The sequence below is a fragment of the Neophocaena asiaeorientalis genome, unplaced genomic scaffold (genome assembly GCF_003031525.2).
Source record: "Neophocaena asiaeorientalis asiaeorientalis breed wild unplaced genomic scaffold, Neophocaena_asiaeorientalis_V1.1 scaffold217, whole genome shotgun sequence".
NCBI lineage: Eukaryota > Metazoa > Chordata > Mammalia > Artiodactyla > Phocoenidae > Neophocaena > Neophocaena asiaeorientalis.
Genome location: NW_020172293.1, coordinates 2,290,062 through 2,306,139, shown reverse-complemented (window position 1 = coordinate 2,306,139; position 16,078 = coordinate 2,290,062). Strand labels below are relative to the sequence as shown.

General features: G+C 41.2%; 1 protein-coding gene across 3 annotated transcripts in view; it reads right to left on the bottom strand.

The window, feature by feature from the left end:
* The window catches only part of PRTFDC1 (phosphoribosyl transferase domain containing 1), a 97,678-nt gene that overhangs the window by 15,779 nt on the left and 65,821 nt on the right, over nt 1-16,078 (bottom strand). For all 3 annotated transcript variants that reach the window (XM_024765527.1, XM_024765539.1, XM_024765535.1), the window contains exon 5: nt 2,704-2,769. In XM_024765527.1, coding sequence (XP_024621295.1) covers nt 2,704-2,769 — 66 coding nt within the window. The remainder of the gene's footprint in view (nt 1-2,703; nt 2,770-16,078) is intronic.

The following is a 16,078-nucleotide window of genomic DNA, read 5'->3' as shown; positions in this document are numbered from 1 at the left end:
AAAAATTAAAATTAAATTGGGTTTTTTTTTTTTTTTTTTTTTTTTTTTTTTTTTTTTTTTTTTACTAAGTCTGACAACCCTAATTGACAGGCTGCTGAAAGGTTTTCAGTAGGCAAGTGATGTGATCCAATTTGTATTTTAAGAAGATCCCTTTGACTGCTTCTTGGAGAATGGTTTGCAGGGTGGCATAGTTAAGTGAAGGTAAGTTCAGGGAGACTGGTTAGATTTTCACAGCAGCTCAGAAGAGGGACAGAGCTAGTCTCGCCCTAGAGACTAGTCTTCTCAAACTTTAATGTGGATAGGAATCATGTCTGGTATCTTGTTAAAATGAAGATTTAATTCAGTATATCTGGGGTGGGATCTGAGATACTACATTTCTAATAAGCCTCCAGGTGGCGCTGACCTTGCTGGTTTCTAGACCAAGGGTCAGCAAACTATGGCCCATTGGCCAAATCTGGCCTGCCGCCTGTTTTTGTAAATAAAGTTTTATTGAAACACAGCCATGTCCATTGGTTTCCATTTCACCTATGGCAGCTTTCTGCTTTCATGCTATGATGACAGAGTGAAGTCGATGAACAGAAGACTATATGGGCCACAAAACCGAAAAATATTTACTATTTGGCCCTTACCTGGAAAGTTGATCTGATGCCTGCCCTAGACCACACTTTGAGTAGCAAGGTCTACATTTGGATGGTTACCATGGAGATGGAGAGACATAGGCAGATTCAAGATATATATGAAAGCACAGAGTGTGGTCTACATTGGTTCATTAAACACTCCCTTCTGACATGAGCCTAGGGACCCTGAGCTGCATGTCGAGACAGCTGAGAACCTGGTTATCAATGGTGATTCATCTTGAAAACATTTACCCAAGAAGCCCAAGGTGTTCTACTCAGCACACCTCTGAATGTATATAGAAATGCGTCTATGCACACACGGAGAGTGGAAAGACACCACATAACAGCACCTGGTAACCTGGACGAATCAATTGTCATGCTAGCAAAAAACTGAAGCCCACTCCTGTTCGGACTTACTGCTGGCTGGTTTCCATTTTTCCTACCTCAACTTCCATGATCTCTACTTTCTCATCATGGGGGTGGTCTTTGCAGTAATTGTAGGTGAGGAAACTGAGGCACAGCCTTGTTACCTCCTCTGCTCACTCCACCCCCAGTAAGAAACGACCCTTTCCTCAATCTCCTCTCTCTCTCTTTTAAAAAAATTATAACCTTTATCCTATGTCTTAAAGGAAGGGAATATCCAGTGCTCACTTAAGAGGGAAAATCACTTTAAAAACAAAATAGAAGATGATTTTAGAAGGCAGGAGAGAAAGACTACACTTTTTCTGTGCACAGTTTTTCTTGGCATTCCTTTGGGATTCTTAGAGTTGCCACATTGACATCTTCCATGGTAAATGCACAAGGTACGATAATTCTCTTGTGTAATAAACTTACAAGGCAGTGTCATACAACAAAATACTAAAATGACTTATCATTTAAAGACCACTCCAGGGTTGTTGGAAGTTATGAATTTCTGGAAATTGCTTTGAATATTTTATCTTTCTAGGATAAAATACTCAAGTATCAAATAATATTTTATGCACTGATGTAGTAACAGTAAATGGTGGCCATGTGATACATACATTATTAACACCAACAAGTTAATTCCAATTTCTGCGGGGCACAATTTCGTACTAGATAGCAATTTAACACTCAGATGCTATGCTATCTTCCGAGGAGAGGGAAGTAAGCGGCTCTGTAGTTTGTCCTTGTGGCTCTGCAGTGTTTCTAGTGTCATTATACCTTTTTTTAAAATTAAATGTGGCTGCTCTTTCTTTCCCCATGTGGGCATTGCAAAACAATAACAACCGCAAATATGAGAGATTAAGCTTGTATAATAGACTGATCCGTTTTACTTAGAAAGCTGAAGTTGCTCAGGGATAATGAATACAAGATACGTCTGCAGAGGTGAACAAAAACAAATTCCGTGTCGCTTTCATTCACGGCAAAACTTGCATTTCAGATCACATTTGCACAAAGACCATCTGCTTGATGAAACAACTCTTCCTTCCCAAATGCGTGGATTTATGTCAGAATCCAAACAGTTTTTCACTTTATCATTAAGCACTGGCAGATCTGGAACTCCAAATTAACATCGGAGGTGTCTGCCTCATCATCTCCTGGGCTACATTCTTTTTAATGGGGGGGAAAAAGGCAAAGTGCTGAAAGATGAAAAAAATCTCCAGATATCCTTTTTTTATTCCCTGCCTAAATTTTAAACATTTCAACAAACCTGTTTTAATGTCTTACTGAAGTGCTTAGGTGCTGAGGCACAGACGAGAGGAGAAAAGCAGACAGACAAAGGAAAAGTCTTCCCTTTCAGAAGGTACCTGAAAGGGTGAGTAGGAAAAGAAAGGGAAAGAGAAGAAGGAATGCTAAGGGGTTTGGAATGTGAGGTTGTCTGAAACAAAATGCAAGGAAGCTTGGAGACGAAAGATTCGGTTCGCATCAGGTCTTGGAAGCATGATAGAAGGAGTGTTTTATAAAAGAAGAAATCATTGAAAGGATTCACACATCCATTTGCATGAATTAGCAAACCTGGGAGAGTGCCTAAAATGGACTACAGTGCTGACCTGAAATGAAGGTCACTGATTTCCCCGCAACCTCAATGCCTCAGTGTACACAGAGCATAGTTACACGAACGAACCTTTCCAGCCAGTGTTGAGAGATCATCACCTCCAATTATCTGCATCTCGCCCATGGACTGGTCATTCTAAAAGAAAAAGGGGAGACAACATTTTACTGTACAAGAAAGCCTTTAAAGCACGTTTCCCTGTCTACCCGGCCAGTGGCGAGACTGCGCCTTACAGATATAGCACAAATAGCTGGTACAGATTCATGGTTGCCTATGGTTACCAAGAGCCACTCTCCTGCCACTGTGCTTGAGACAAAGCACTCTAATGGCTGGCGGGCGAGTCTGCGTGGAGAGGGCATGGAAGGAGTAGAGAGAGGACAAGCAAACCTAATTTGGGGACAAAAAAACCATGGAAGGTGCCTGAACCTATTCTGAGACAGATGGAACTGGAGGAGACAGTCATGCTCCTGGACTTCCCTGGGGTGAGGGGGTGGCTACGGGAGCCCCAGGAGGGGCCTAGCATTTGTCAGCTGTGCCAACGGGCCTCAGTTACAGCCCTGCAGTGGGGAACAATTAGACTGGCTCCCAGAGAGGTTAGAGACCCCCTCTACTCCCTACCAGTGCTGGTCCAATCCCTCATCTGGTGTTGAGGGCAGTTCTAACAGGCCAAGGCTCAAGAACTATTACAGTCAGACCTTCAGACGTGGATGATGAAGCCTTAGGAACTTCCTGCAGTACCAGGAATATGAGACCCAGAACCCCATTCAGAAGACGTTATCACAGTACCTTGTAATAACGTATAATGGAAAAGAATCTGAAAAAGAATATATATATCTGAATCACTGCTGTACACCAGAAACTAACACAACATTGTAAATCAACTATACTACAATTAAAAAAAAAAAGACTTTTCACTCAAATCCTATTAGGGGTTATGAGCATTCCTTTTCACAATATTTATACACAGGACATTATCCTGTCCCAATTAAACCTCACACACACACACACACACAGACACACACACACAATGAACAAAATATGGATTGTTCCTTAGTATAAATATCACAATAGAATAACATGGGGGCAGAACGGGAAACAGAGAGCAGGCAGCTTGTTTTCTGGCCTCCTTGCAAAGAGGCATTAAAGGAACCAAAGCAGATATCCTACAGGCAACTGGTTTCATGACCAAGCAAGACTGCTGTGATGTTGCAGCCCCTTCATCCAAACTATAACCTAAGTGAGAAGACACCAATAGAGGGACCAGACGTACACTGTGCTGAACCAGGAAACATCTCCGGTTACTGCTGCGGACAGCTGTTGCTTTGGCTAGTTCACTGCTTTTCTCCCTTATTCTGGCAAGAAGGTCCTGCTTCTTTCCCAGAAGAGTTCATTCCATTTGGATCAGGTGGAGCCAGGCCTTACCTGTATAAATCAGCTATGCCCGAAGCTATAACCAACCCTGAACTTTCCAGCTACTTAAGCCAATTCATTCCCTTAAAGAAATTTTCCCTTGGGTTGGTTTGAATTGGATTCTGTCACTTGCAACTGAGAGTCTAGACCTAGAGTTACTTTGTCATAGCACTGGTCATCCGGAAAGGGAAAAAAAAAAAGCCAACCAACCAATATAACAGTTTTACCAAAGAAGCAGCCTTTTATTTTTTTACCTTACTGCTCAAGAGAAAAAAAAAAACAAAGACCTTAAAACGTTCTTACTTCCACTTTGAAAGCATTCATTCCTTACTGCAAAGGAATGGAGACAATGGTTGAAGTGGCCCATAAGTTAGATAAAACCAATAATTTTCTTCTTATGGGAACTGATCTGAAAAGGAGAAAATCAAAGGCTAACCAGAATTCGCTGATCTTTCCTGTTTTTGTCCAGGCGTCTGTAATCATATTCACACGCAGTCATGTCAGCAGGTTGAGAACTTGTCAAAAATGTCAAAGGAGAAAATTTTCTTGTCACTTCTAGAGGTGCTGAGATAAGAGGAGTTAATATAGGGAGAATTTCTGTGTATTAGACTCACACATGGTAATAGCAGCAAGAAAAGTAAAATTTCAGTGTCTCCAGAGGACTGAGGTATGCAGAATTGGATGGAACAACTAAACCACAAAGTTTGATGTAAAAAAATGAGACTTATACTCTGCTAGATCAGAGTAAATTTCACAATAATTCTACTATTATCATCTCTATTCAGAAACAAAAACACAACACATCAAAAAGCTGAATACAATGCTCTAAGTCACACATTTAGTGTGTTTTCAAGCAAGTCTTATTTCAGAAGGCATCACTTAGTCCAAGCTTATAACATATTTTTAATATTAGATTTGCCCTTAATTCATCTGGAATTTATATCTTCCAAGTGTGTATATGGTCAATTGTCCTAATACCATTTATTGAATTGTTTATTTTTTTCCCTACTGGTTTGAAATGTCATTTTTATCATATCCTTCATTCTAATATGCAAGGATCAATTTCTATATACTTCTGTTTCATTAACCAAAAATGTCTATTTCAGCATCAAAACCATACTGTTAAATTATTATAGCTTTTTAGTATGTTTTAGTGTCTGGTAGAGCAAGTCCCAATTTTTTGTTCTTCTAAAAAATTGTCTTGGCTACTTTTGCACATTTATTCTCCTATCTGGTGGGTTGTTAAGAAGATCAAATGAATTAATACACACAGAACATTTAGAACAGAGCCTGGCATATGGTAAGCACTCAGTAGATGCTAGCTGTGACTGATTTCTTCCCTTTCCTCCCTCCCTCCCTCCCTTTCTTTCTTCCTTCCCTCCCTCCCTGGAAACAATCACCCCTCAATCCTCCCTAGTACACTGGAGTCTGGAGCTCCCTGGTTTAATGACTCTGGAAAATATGTCTGGGATGGAGAAGGGCAATTAGAGGTCCAACTTCTCCATTCATATGCTTCCCATTGCCTTGCTGCATCCAGACCATTCCTCACTCTACCTTCTAAGAACCTGGTGACAAACTAGTAAGCCTTTCAGGAATCCTGTGGCCTGATGACTCCTCTCTACTCTTTGAAATCAGCCTCCATAGACATTTAGATTTTCAGTGTCTCTATTTTGCTGAGTCAATGCCCTTCCTTAATCAGTTTTATCACCTAAAAAACAACACTGACATCTCTTGCCCACTGAGGTCTTCTCCCTTTCCTCTCGTCCTTGTGGGTATATATATATATCTTGTTTATTTCTTTACTGTCGTTTCGCTGGGGTTTCAGGAAAAAAAGGAGTTAACTGAATGCACTCAATTCACTGTGTTTAACCATAACATTTTTCTAGTGGTTCAAAAACATCCTTATATTCCTAGGATTGATTTTTTTTTTTTTTTTTTTTTTTACACCACTGGTTTTGATTTGAAACTATTTTCTTTGGGATTGTTCATCTCATCTTCGTAAGTAAGAATGACCTACAATTTTCCTTTCTTTTGCTACCTTTGTGGATTTTTAAACCCAGTTATACAAGCCTCATATGAGTTGGGTGATTCTTTGTCTTTTTTTCTATATGCTAGAAAGGTCTGTATATGGGTAAATGTATCTATTTTGCTAAGGTTCAGTAGAGCTCAGAATAGGTATTATTTAATCCCCAATTTACAAACAAGGAACTAGACGCAGCAAGAGTCTGAGTAACTTGCCCAAAGAGGTACTACTAGTAAGTGAGGGAATCCAGTTCAATTCTAGAATTGCCTGAATTGACATTATTCTTGTGTTAATCACCCCCCGTCCTCCACAATATTCCTAGAAGGTAGAAGTAATAGTACATCTCTGAGAGTAACATGGAGAAGAAATTGGGTCCTGGTTATACTAATGTAGTAAAATATATAAGCTGAAATGGCTAGGAGAAATCTACATCTTGAAAGAAATATTGGTAGCTGTTGTGTGGATTTATTTAAACAGCAAAGGAAGTCTCTGACGTATAGTTCAGGCATCCTCAGAAAGAAATATATTGGAAATTTCTAGTTTAGGTGACCTGATCTCCAGGTGCAAAAAAGAGCTCAGCAGGTATGGTGACTACTCAAACAAGAGAATGTGGACTGTTTAGATAATGTTTAGGAAAAAACATAACCGAGGAAGAATAAATATCCTGAATTCCTTTTGAGGAACCGGAAGGGGAAAAGTAAAGAAAACAAATAAACAAAAGAACCACTCTCTCAGCCATTCATTTCCAAAGTCAGAGCAACTTGCTTCATTCAGAATCTATACACGCAAAGGCTTTCTCAACATGCTCCGCCCCCACAGATGCCTTAACTTCGCTTTTTCCCTCTTCTTTTCAGCCTCATCCTCCCTCTCAGCTCTTCTCCTGTGCTCAGTAAGGTCGTCAGTACTATTTCAAATGGATAGAGAGGCAAACCCCAAACCAAAACAGTTCATTATAAGAAGCTTTAATGATGAAACCGGAGAGCTTCTAATGAAAATGTTGCAAACTGTTGAAAAAATTTTCAAAAACTCTAACATTGATACCAAGTCAGATAACAAGGACAGGTGAATCAGTTCCAGTGTTTTCTTTTTAACCAGCTGTTGATGTAGGGTGTGGGTCCCCGAGTCCTTTAAGCAGCCTGGGGTCAAAGTAGAGGTCACAGGGCAGTCAGAGCTGGTGGCTTGTGTGCCTGTCCCTTGCTTCACCCAGAGCAGCTCCTCTTATCTCTGTTATATTAACTGGGTTCAAGGTAAGATGATGGCGGCCAAAATGTTTGAAAACCCTCATGTCAATATTTTCTTCCTTTGAAATGGACTTGCCTTCTTTTCAGTTCTTGTTCATTTAAATATCCATTTGTTTCTGGGATCATTTTTGTTTAGAAACTCATTCTTACAACCTATGTGGGTAAATTGTGAGAAAGGAACATGGTGACTGGTGAACAGGCAGCCGGTGTCCCCAGGTCCCCTGGGGACCAGACTTCCTGGGTTCCAGTCCCAGCCCCACCTTCTCTTAGTTGTATGACCTTGAGGAAGCTACTTAACCTCTCAGTGCTCCACTGTCCCTGTCTATAAAAAGAGTATGTCAATAGTTCCCACCTCCTAGGATTACTGGGAGGAGTAAATGAATTAATACGAATTCAGCACTTAGAAAAGTGCGTGGCGTGTAATAAGCAGTTCCTAAAGTAAGCCTTGTCTTCTCATCATCTACTTTTAGTCTAAGAAACTTGCACATCTACCTGAGTTTCCTAACATTGACTTTGTGACGATTCTTCGTTCAGTTCACTGAGCACACGACTGCTATGTGAATGCCTCGTGCTCTGAGGTTAGGGTTTCTGAGGCTGACAGCCACCCATGAGACATGTGGTTAAGAAGGACTCATGGGGACTTCCCTGGTGGCGCAGTGGTTGAGAATCTGCCTGCCAATGCAGGGGACACGTGTTCGAGCCCTGGTCTGGGAAGATCCCACATGCCGCGGAGCAACTAAGCCCGTGCGCCACAGCTACTGAGCCTGCGCGACTGGAGCCTGTGCTCTGCAACAAGAGAAGGCCGCGACAGTGAGAGGCCCACGCACCGTGATGAAGAGTGGCCCCCGCTCTCCGCAACTAGAGAAAGCCCTCGCACAGAAACGAAGACCCAACACAGCCAAAAATAAATAAATAAATAAATAAAAAACTGTGCTCTCAACTTAAAACTTACCATTTAAAAAAAAAAAAAAAAAAAAAAAAAGAACTATTGGCCTTTACTGTGACACCTCATCTCTAAATTTTTAATCCAAGAATATTTATTCAATTAAAATAAACAGTATATATAGATCACATGAATGCTTGAGCAATTACTGTAAGTAAATGAAGCATAAATAGATATTAAAAAAAAAAAAAAAAAAAAAAGAAGGACTCATGGCCTTCTGTTGCCACTTTGCATCATGGCTACAGTCTTGATTAAAAACAAGCTCAGTTGTATGGTCCTTTGGGGTTTTTCAGTGACCTCTCCCCAGTTCCCAAGCTGTGATGTCTGAATCTTTAAGGTAGACCATTTCATGGGTATAATAAGCATCATTCCACTCTGCTGTTTTCATCTTTCTCCTCAACAGACAGAAGCCACCTGGAGATGATGCTCAGATCCACTTTTGTCTTTATCAGCTCTTGTCTGTACTCTGCTGGAGCCATTTATAGTCAGTAAAGAGTTAACCTTGAAATTGCTTTACAAGATGGCAGCGGCAGATCTGTAGTAGAACATGAGAATGGGGCTTCCCTGGTGACGCAGATGTTGAGAGTCCGCCTGCCCATGCAGGGGACGTGAGTTCGTGCCCTGGTCCGGGAAGATCCCACATGCCGCGGAGCGGCTGGGCCCGTGAGCCATGGCTGCTGAGCCTGCGTGTCCGGAGCCTGTGCTCCACAATGGGAGAGGCCACAGCGGTGAGAGGCCCGTGTACCGCAAAAAAAAAAAAAAAAAGAGAGAGAATGGATGGCTGGTTTCCTGAAAACTTTCCCGGGCCTGGCTCTATTTTTGCCTTGGGGATCATGAGATACCCCAATTCTTTCCTTTAATCCACCATCTCAGCTTAAGGTAATTTAAAATAGACTTACACTACTTGTCAATAACAGAACCTTGACTAAGGTTTCACACCAACTTACAGGAGAAGTCAATATTTGCAAATTATGATAAATATCATTAGGGACAACTTAGTGGTGACACATCATCACTCTTCACTGAGGGACACTCATCACTGTGCTGCATGAGACCCTAGACTTCCCGGCACACAACGTACTGCTTCCTCCTCCATGTCTTAGCTCGTGGTTGCTACTGTCACACCTCCCCATCTTTCTTCACAGGACTAATTCCTACTCTTCCTTCAAGACTCAGTTCAGGCGTCATCTCTTCTAGGAAGCTTTCCAGGAGTCCCCTGGACATGATGTGTCCCCATAACGCTCTATGCATATCTGCATGTCAACAGAGCACGTCCAACGGGAATTTTCTGTGAATGCAGCAATTGCCAATGGCATGAGAACTTTAAACAGCTTTATCTGCATCCTAACTGCACCCCCAGTGGCTGGCACACTGTGGCATCCGGTGTTTGCTGAGCTACACTGAAGCATCTGCGTACATGTGTTTGCTATAGTTTTAATACTTCTTCCTCTACCCATGGGAGACACTAAGTGCTCCCAGGCAGCACCTGGTTTCTCTTGCTTTAAGCTCTTTCTGCAGCTGTCCAGGAGACAGAAGGAGCTTACTGCCCAACAGAGACAGAGAAAAACTATAAACAAACACATATGAGAAAATATCTGTAAAGCTCAACTGAAAGGGGCACAAATGAAACTGACTTGAGTAACTTGCAAGATGGGAAGACGGAAAGAATACAGAACCTCCTCTGTGATGTGTGAATGATTCCCACCCAAACTATGTTTCTTTCTTTTTATTACTAGTGTTTTATTATCTCAGTTATCAAAGAGCCTTCTCAGTACTTTGAAAAATCTAAATGTGAAAATCCATGTGAATTCTGAACATGAAAATTATGAAAATATGAATTAGTAGGGTATGTTAATATCAGTCTTTCATTTCATGATTAGTAAAGGATACGTTTTAAAGCCAAACTAGCATTTTAACCCAGAAAAAAATATGTGTATGTTAGCATGTGCACTTTAGGCCATTTGAAAGAACACACACGTTTTGTATTTCCTGAATGTGGTGTGTAACTTCGCAAGCAGGATGAGACTTTATTCAAGGACAAAATGGCCTTCTGTGTAATGACAATGATTTATTGCTCTATTGTGATTGGTATTCCACACCACCCAGTCTCTAAGAGGAGTACTGGTTAGCTCAGAGTGATCCCCACCCAACAGAGAAAAGCTCTTTTCTTTATGAGAAATAAAGCAATCTTGGGTCAGAAGAAGCGACCACAATGATGAGAAGCTATAGGCTGGTAGGAATAATAAAGGGTCACCAAGAAAAAGGAAAAAGGGAGTAGAAGGAAGAAAATGGACCTTTACTTCAATTTATTTATAAAAGACCCCAGGAAAGAGGAAACTCAGTTTAAAAACAGATTCGGTGACTTTGCTTTACATGGACTCTGAAACCTTGAAGCAGGATATCCTTCTGTTTTAAACCTCGGTATGGATTTGTTGTTTTGGTTTAAATTATGTTTTTAAATTATGAGTCAGAAAGAAAAACAAGCTGAAACCTTGACACAACTCAATGACCCCAAAGGACTTCAGTAAAATCTATGTTTTCAAATGTGGATGACCATATCCCAGTGGTGACTATTTCTTTTTTTTTTTTTTTTTGCGGTACGCGGGCCTCTCACTGTTGTGGCCTCTCCCGTTGCGGAGCACAGGTTCCGGACGCGCAGGCTCAGCAGCCATGGCTCACGGGCCCAGCCGCTCCGCGGCATGTGGGATCTTCCCGGACCGGGGCACGAACCCGCATCCCCTGCATCGGCAGGCGGACTCCCAACCACTGCACCACCAGGGAAGCCCGGTGACTATTTCTTGAAAGGTCATTTTCTCCACACAATTTTTTTTCCCCTAGATAACCCAGGGAAGATTCATAATTATAACTTTTAAAAAAAGAACCAAATGGAAATTATTTTTCAACAGTAAAGAAATCTTAAGCCAGCTCTCACAGACCTGTTTTAAGATTGCAAGGGGATGGGACGGTGGACAGGAAGGGCCAAGGGAGAGAACTGGTGGCACATCCTGCACCAGGGAGACCTCCCAAACACACACTGCTTTCTGGCATTAGACTGGATCTGCCTTTGCTCCCACCCAATTGTACTCTGGGTCCAAAGGGTTCTGCTTCCTCGTGTGACTTCTCAGCTCAAGGTATTTCTGTGGTTGCCCATGCCTGCAGAATGAAGTCTCATTTTGTCATCGCGATGGGCCGGGCCATCCTTAGAGCCAGGCAACAGAGGTCTTGCACATCACAAATACCAAAACACAAAGACATTTGCTTTTTTCTTTTTGGTCTTAAAAGGAAGCTTTGGGGGAAAATTCTGGAATAGTTTGAGCTAATGAGAATTATGCAATAGGGACGTGTGTGCTGAACTGGGCTTTTCCTCCCACCCCTGACCCTCACAGGGCCAAATCTGTGGTGGGGCAGGTGGTGGTGGCCTCCCTTGGGAAGCCGGACAAAGAGGCACTGGTCTATTTTCCAGGTGGCCCTAAATCACCCAAAGCAGGTGCCTCAGAGGCTGGACTCCCCAGATAACTGTGTTCCCTCCCGCCTCTCTGCTCAGGAAGTAGGGTCTCAGAGGCATCTGAGTTGGAAAAGAGAGGCATGAAGAATCTCGCTGCCCCAACTCCCTGGAAAGCTTAACCCGGCCAGTCCCATGAGGGGTTCAGGCAGACTCGGTCACCATCCAGGAGCTGGTCCTGGGCCCAGCTGGTGCCCCACCCTGCCTAGCAAGTACACGGCTCTGCTCGAGCTTGTAGGTTGCAGGGGTGAGCGCCGCTCCTGCAGCCTCCAGCTCAGGTGATCTGGCTAGAAACGTGAGCCTGGCCACGGACAAGGCTGTAGTTTCAGAACCTTACCTATTTAGGTATATGCTATGGGAATCTCCATTTGTTTGCTTGCCCTGGGCCTCATACACAGTAGGGGCAAGACGAACTTTGAGAACCATTCACCGAGTGCCAGGCGTTACGCTAGGCCCATTGCTTACATGACTCCTAACGAAGTCCTACGAGGTGTGATCCAGCCATTGCGCTACTTGGTACTTACCTGCGGAATTGAACACTTCGGGGCATACAAAAACCTGCACCCTGGCTACTGTGGAAAACAGTATGGAGGTTCCTCAGAAAACTAAAAACAGAATCACCATATGATCCAGCAATCCCACTCCTGGGCATATATCCAGAGGAAACTATAATTCAAAAAGATACATGCACCCCTATGTTCATAGCAGCAATATTCACAATAGCCAAGACATGGAAACAACCTAAATGTCCATTGACAGAGGAATGGATAAAGAAGATCTACAAACACACACACACACACACACACACACACACACACACACACACACACACACAATGGAATACTCCTCAGCCATAAAAAAGAGTGAAATAATGCCACCTGCAGCAACATGGATGCAACTAGAGATTATGATATTAAGTGAAGTAAGTTAGAGAAAGACAAATATTATATGATATCACTTACATGCAGAATCTAAAATACAACACAAATGAACCTATCTATGAAACAGAAACAGAATCAAGGACAGAGAATAGACTGGTGGTTGCCAAGGGGTTGGGGGAGGTATGGAGTGGGAGAATGGGGTTTGCAGATGTAAGCCTTTATATATGGAATGGATAAACAACAAGGACCTACTGTACAGCACAGAGAACTACAGCCAATATCCTATGATAAACCATAATGGAAGAGAATATTTTTAAAAAGAATGTATATATATGTATAACTGAATCACTGCTGTACAGCAGAAATTAATGTGACATGGTAAATCAACTAGACTCCAATAAAAAATATTAAAACTCAAAAAAAAAGAATTAAGGAAAAACTTGCACCTGGATGTTTAGAGCAGTTTTATTCACAACTGCCAAACAGCAACCGAGATATCCTTCAGTGGGTGAAGAGATAAACAGACTGTGATACATCCAGACAATGGAATATTATTCAGCACTAAAAAGAAATGAGCTATCAAGCCATGAAAAGAAGCTTAAATGCATATTACTAAGTGAAAGAAGCCAATCTGACAAGGGTATATATTGTATGATTCCAACTAAACGACTTTCTGAAAAAGGTGAAACTACGGAGACAGTAAAAAGAGTGGAAGTTGCCAGGGATTCAGGAGGAGGAAGAGATGAAAAGGCAGAGCACATTTTTTAGGTGATTTTTAGGGTTGTGAAAATACTCTATGATACCATAGTGATGGATACATATTATTACACATTTATCTAAACCCATTAGAATGTACAACACCAAGAGTGAACCCGGTGAGAGCTGCCATTTCTTCTCCTCTGGGTCCGTTTTTGAGTGACAAACTTTCACAAGTGTGGTCCTTGTCATCAAGGTGGTAAAGACCAGTGCCCATCACTGATCTGGTAGTAGTTTTGACAGGTGAAGAAATCAGCCTGGCTGGTGTCATACGCGGTCTTCACCATGGTCTTCACCACGTGCCAAGCTTGTGGAATCTTGGTTCCCAGGCTGGAGGTTGGGCCCGAGCTCCTGCGGTGGGAGCTCCGAGTCCAAACTGCTGGACTAACAGAGAACGTCAGACCCCAGGGAATATCAATCAGAGTAAGGCCTCCTGGAGGTCCTCATATCAGCACCAAGACCCAGCTCTATTCAACTGCCTGCAAACTCCAGTGCTGCACGTCTCAGGCCAAACAACCAGTAAGACAGGACAACAGCACCACCCATTTAAAAAAAAAAAGAAAGAAACGACAAAAAAATACGTTACAGATGAAGGAGCAAGGTAAAAACCTACAAGACCAAATAAATGAAGACAAAATAGGTAACCTACCTGAAAAAGAATTCAGAATAATGATAGTAAAGATGATAAAAAATCTCGGAAACAGAATGAAGAAAATACAAGACACATTTAACAAGGATCTAGAAGAACTAAAGAGCAAACAAACAGTGATGATCAACATAATTAGTGAAATTAAAACTACTCTAGAAGGAATCAATAACAGAATAACTGAGGCAGAAGAATGCGTAAGCGAGCTGGAAGATAAAATGATGGAAATAACTACCAGGGAGCAGAATAAAGAAAAAAGAATGAAAAGAATTGAGGACAGTCTCAGAGACCTCTGGAGCAACATTAAATGCACTAACACTGGAATTATAGGGGTCCCAGAAGAAGAGAAAAAGAAAGGGTCTCAGAAAATATTTGAAGAGATTATAGTCAAAAACTTCCCTCATATGGGAAAGGAAATAGTCAAACAAGTCTAGGAATCACAGAGAATACCATACAGGATAAACCCAAAGAGAAACACGCTGAGACACGTATTAATCAAACTATCAAAAATTAAATACAAAGAAAAAATATTAAAAGCAGCAAGGGAAAAGCAACAAATAACATACAAGAGAATCCCCACAGGGTTAACAGCTGATTTTTCAGCAGAAACTCTGCAAGCCAGAAGGGAGTTATTTAAAATAATGAAAGGAAAAAACCTACAACCAAGATTACTCTACCCAGCAAGGATCTCATTCAGACTCGATGGAGAAATTAAAACCTTTACAGATAAGCAAAAGTTAAGAGAATTCGGCACCACCAAGCCAGCTCTACAACAAACGCTAAAGGAACTTCCCTAGGCAGGATACACAAGAGAGGGAAAAGACCTAAACAACAAACCCAAAACAATTAAGAAAATGGTAATAGGAACATACATAGCAATAATTACCTTAAATGTAAATGGACTAAATGCTCTAACCAAGAGACACAGACTGGCTGAATAAATACAAAAACAAGACCCATACATATGCTGCTTACAAGAGACCCACTTCAGGCCTAGGGACACATACAGACTGAAAGTGAGGGGATGGGAAAAGATATTCCATGCAAATGGAAATCAGAAAAAAGCTGGAGTAGCAATTCTCATATCAGACAAAATAGACTTTAAAATAAAGACTATTAGAAGAGACAAAGAAGGACACTACATAATGATCAACGGATCAATCCAAGAAGACATAACAATTGTAAATATTTATGCACCCAACATAGGAGCACCTCAATACATAAGGCAAATGCTAACAGCCATAAAAGAGGAAATCGACAGTAACACAGTCATCGTAGGGGACCCCACTTTCACCAATGGACTGATCATCTACAATGAAAATAAATAAGGAAAAACAAGCTTTAAATGACACATTAAGCAAGATGGACTTAATTGATATTTATAGGACATTCCATCCTAAAACAACAGAATACACTTTCTTCTCAAGCGCTCATGGAAATTCTCCAGGACAGACCATATCTTAGGTCACAGATCAAGCCTTGGTAAATTTAAGAAAATTGAAATTGTATCAAGAATCTTTTCCGACCACAACCTTATGAGACTAGATATTAATTACAGGAAAAAAAAACTGTAAAAAATACAAACACGTGGAGGCTAAACAATATGCAACTAAATAACCAAGAGATCACTGAATAAGTCAAAGAGGAAATGAAAGAATACCTAGAAGCAAATGACAATGAAAACATGATGACCCAAAACCTATGGGATGCAGCAAAAGCAGTTCTATGAGGGAAGTTTATAGCAATACAATCCCACCTCAAAAAACAAGAAACATCACAAATAAACAACGTAACCTTACACCTAAAGCAATTAGAGAAAGAAGAACAAAAAAAACCCCAAAGTTAGCAGAAGGAAAGAAATCATAAAGATCAGATCAGAAATAAATGAAAAAGAAATGAAGGAAATGATAGCAAAGATCAGTAAAATTAAAAGCTGGTTCTTTGAGAAGATAAACAAAATTGATACACCATTAGCCAGACTCATGAAGAAAATAATGGAGAAGACTCAAATCAACAGAATTAGAAATGGAAAAGGAGAAGTAACA